This window comes from Triplophysa rosa, unplaced genomic scaffold, assembly GCF_024868665.1.
Source record: "Triplophysa rosa unplaced genomic scaffold, Trosa_1v2 scaffold539, whole genome shotgun sequence".
Classification (NCBI taxonomy): Eukaryota; Metazoa; Chordata; class Actinopteri; order Cypriniformes; family Nemacheilidae; genus Triplophysa; species Triplophysa rosa.
Window position 1 is genome coordinate 1 of NW_026634551.1, and position 3,781 is coordinate 3,781.

The window sequence follows — 3,781 nt, forward strand, 5'->3', positions numbered from 1 at the left end:
AGGAAGTTCTGACCCTATATTAATCAGTATGGAGATCCTCATGAGCACATCTGCCTGGAGCATCCTCAGCAGACCCATCAACTCTTCTACAAACATAGTGAGTACAACACTTTTAATGACAGGATTTTTTATTTCGTGAATGTTTCTTTAGCTATACCAACAGATTGTGTAAGAACGTTTTTTTTTATCAAGAAATTGTTTCTTTTATCAAAGAAATTTGAATATCTGTCCTTCAGGCTAACGTGAGGACGGCTTGTGTACATCATGAAACGCGTGGTCGGCCGTTATTCCCTTGCCAACTCGAACTTAGATGAGAGTGAACTTCCTGAGTTTGAACCTTCTTCTGATGTTTGGAATCCAAGAGGAACCCCGGATGAAGGTACAGTAAAGCCATCCCTGTGTATGCATTTGTGATACAAATGACATTTTGTAATCATGTGACACACTAATCAAATGTGTCACATGATTACAAAATGTCATTTGTATCACAAATACTGAGAAATTGGCTGTTTTTATTGTCACATTCTAATCATTCTATTCACCAGAAAAATGTCAAACATAAGATGTTTTTCACCAAACACAACTTGGTCTTTCCAGCTCACATCTATAATCAATCATCAGTTCTTATTCAGTATGATCCTACAGCTCTATTTTTGAGAGCCCATTCTTCATCTTTAATGTAAGGATAAAGAATAACACACTTCTGTGATCATTTCATCACATTGAGTTTGCTTTCTTCCCTAGCAACGCAAGCTGCGAGTCTCTCTGCGTTGAGCGTTGACATGCGTGTGACAGAGAACAAGGCCGAGCACATCACAGACAAATACAACAACTCCAACCTCATCGTGCGCAGGGGTAAAGAATTCACCATCATCATTAAATTTGACCGCGCCTTCGACGAAGAGCAGGACAACGTGGAGATGGAATTCCTGATTGGTGAGCGGTTTTATTTATTTTTTGCCCAAATTATTTTTTCTTCTGGTCTGTACAACACAATAAACAACGTTGCACAGCTGTTTATTTTTTGTTATAGATGCTTTCAAAGTGACATGCGCGCGTTTGTGGACTGCCCTTAACTTCCGCTACACATTCACAAAAAATAGAGTGCCTGTGTATTATTTTTGATAACAAGCAAAAGAAACCGAGAAGAACCGTTACTTGTCCAAACTTGTCTCCCAATATTTTTAATTTAGACTGCGATACCCATCTCAATCGCTAGGTGTCAGTGTCCCATGTGGTAAACTACAGTGCCCATTCAACAAATTGTTTATTTAATAAAATGAACATACAACAACATACAACAAATCGTTTATTTAATACAGTTATCATACAGTAAAATAATAATACAAATTAATATTAACATAAATAAAATAAAATATAGTTATATTATTAGACACTGGCCAAACACAGACCGGAAGTAAACTGCAGTTACTGCGTCCGATGAAACACTATCTATAATTAGAAAATAAATGATCAGAAATAAAACGTGACCGTTTCAAGCAACATATCATGAATAGTAAGTATTTTACAAAAAATAGAGATATAGCTGGCATAAGTGTTCAAGAAAAGTTCTAGTGGGATTGGTAAAAAATTTACATGAACAAATCTTGTTTGTGAAGTTTGGTGGATGCTGGATTTCATAAAAAAAAAAAAGATTACACAAAGCCTCTCGTCTTCGAAACCTAACCGTGTGAATGAATAAAAAAATCCATCCACTCACTTTTCTTTCACTACTTTCATCTCACACAGGTAGTGCCCCTAATGAAAACAAGGGCACCTACATCATCGTGTCCATCGGAAAAGAGAAACGTGATGTCAGCTGGAAGTGTCGTGTGGTAAACATCGAGGGAAAAGACGTGACGGTGGGCATCACGCCGGACCCCAAGTGCATCGTGGGCCGCTTCCGCACTTTTGTGGCTGTTGTGAGTGGTTTAGGAAAACAGCGCACCCCGAGAAACACTGACACTGACGTTTATGTGCTGTTCAATCCTTGGGACCCTGGTGAGTACAACTGCATTCACATGCTGCTCACATTTGACATAAAACAACATGACAGCCTTTGAAATGTTGCTTGAGGCCAACATCTTGCTGTATATGTCTCTACACAGCGGATCAGGTGTACATGGAAAAAGAAGAAGACAGGCAGGAGTATGTCCTGAATGATGTGGGGGTCATCTACAACGGAGAATTTAACAATGTGACCGTCCGCTCATGGAACTATGGGCAGGTCTGTATAATCCCCCTTGACATCATTCGGGATTTTTTTTTCATATCAGAAACCATCAAATGTTGTCTGTCCACCACTGTTTACACTTTTATGTGTTTTCTTGTAGTTTGAACAAGGAGTTCTGGATGCCTGCCTTCTGGTTCTGGATACTGCCAAAGTACCGCTAGTATTTCGTGGAAATGCGACTGAAGTAGTCCGGCAGGGCTCAGCTCTGGTATGATGTGAAATTTGTGAAGTATGCATTGCCTTTTCATAGCTCGTGATATTTGATAGAGTTCTCTGTTGGGTACCAGGTTTGTCTCAGTAACATCTTCAGTTCCCATTATGTCATTGCCCAGAGGTTGCTCTTTCAAAGCTAAGGAGGTTTGATGGAGTTCTCCGTTGTGTTTCATTTAAGTATCAAGTCTCGGATGTTTCTCTTAAAGTACTTAAGAAAAATTTAAATAAGACAATTATTGACGTACATGAAGAGTATGGAGGTGATTGTGGAGGTGAATAATCTGGATTTGGGAGAAATTTTATAGAAATGTTTGCGTTCGTCTAGAAATCTTCGATAATCTTGACTTTTGATTGCAGACTTGGCAAATCTGAGCTCAGTTTGTGGCATTGTTAAGATATCTTCTGATACTCTAATAGAGACATTTTGAAGTTTTTTTTCTCAGGCGAAATATCTAAGATGCAGGACACTTTATTTGCTCTCGATTTAAACTCTCCGGTATATTAAAGAGATCCCATCTGTGATCTTTCTTTTTTACGAGTAACTTTTAAATGCAGACTTCGCAAACCGCTGCTCTGTTTGTGACATCCTTATGATCCTGTGATCTCCTTTGAAACTGTAATGGAGGCACTTTCTGAGTAGATATATTAAAGATGGCAGAGATGTTTCCATTTAATCGCATTGGCGTCTTTATTATGGCATATGTTAGCTAAACAGAAGCATATTTCTGTCTTGTAGCGCGATGAGCAACATAAACATATTGTGTTCATTTTGGCTACCTGCTGGTATATTTTCAGATGAACGCTCAGGATGATGATGGTGTTCTGGTTGGAAACTGGAGTGGAGAGTACTCCACTGGCACATCTCCCACTGCCTGGACCGGAAGTACTGAAATCCTGCTCAAATATGCCAGCGAGGGAGCTTCACCTGTTGCTTTTGCCCAATGCTGGGTATTTGCCGGTGTACTGAACACTTGTAAGTATAGCAATCGCACTTAAAATAGGCTACTTTTGTGTCATGTGCACGCTCTATAGTTTAGGAGTGACAACCAGATTTAAACGCTGGAGTAAACTAGTCATTGAGAACACACGAGTCACTCCTGAACGTGCACTGGTTGACTGAGTTACATGATTTAGATAGCAAACAGGTACTGTATAACTTGGGCAAAATTGTTTGTAATACCTGTTCACCCAGTTTTGCGCTGTCTGGGGTTACCGGCGAGGGTCATCACCAACTTCTGCTCTGCTCACGACAACACGGGCAACCTGAAGACAGACATAGAGCTGGATGAAGACGGTAAAGTGGACAAAGGAAAAACAAGAGATTCAATCTGGTGA

The 3,781-nt window shown here is 39.7% G+C and overlaps 1 protein-coding gene across 1 annotated transcript; it reads left to right on the forward strand.

Annotated features, from left to right (window-relative positions):
• The first annotated feature begins 264 nt into the window (after positions 1-264).
• Positions 265-3,781, forward strand: LOC130551010 (coagulation factor XIII A chain-like). The gene is made up of 7 exons (XM_057328547.1): positions 265-379; positions 745-936; positions 1,750-2,001; positions 2,109-2,227; positions 2,334-2,441; positions 3,242-3,419; positions 3,639-3,781. Exons 1-7 carry the CDS (start codon positions 265-267, stop codon positions 3,779-3,781), a joined length of 1,107 nt encoding a protein of 368 aa, XP_057184530.1.

Coding starts and splice junctions, on each gene's coding strand:
- LOC130551010 (XM_057328547.1), top strand. CDS start 265: ATGAAACGCGTGGTCGGCCGTTATTCCCTTGCCAACTCGAACTTAGAT. Junction 380..744: donor AAGAGGAACCCCGGATGAAG/GTACAGTAAAGC, acceptor TTTCTTCCCTAG/CAACGCAAGCTGCGAGTCTC. Junction 2,002..2,108: donor GTTCAATCCTTGGGACCCTG/GTGAGTACAACT, acceptor GTCTCTACACAG/CGGATCAGGTGTACATGGAA.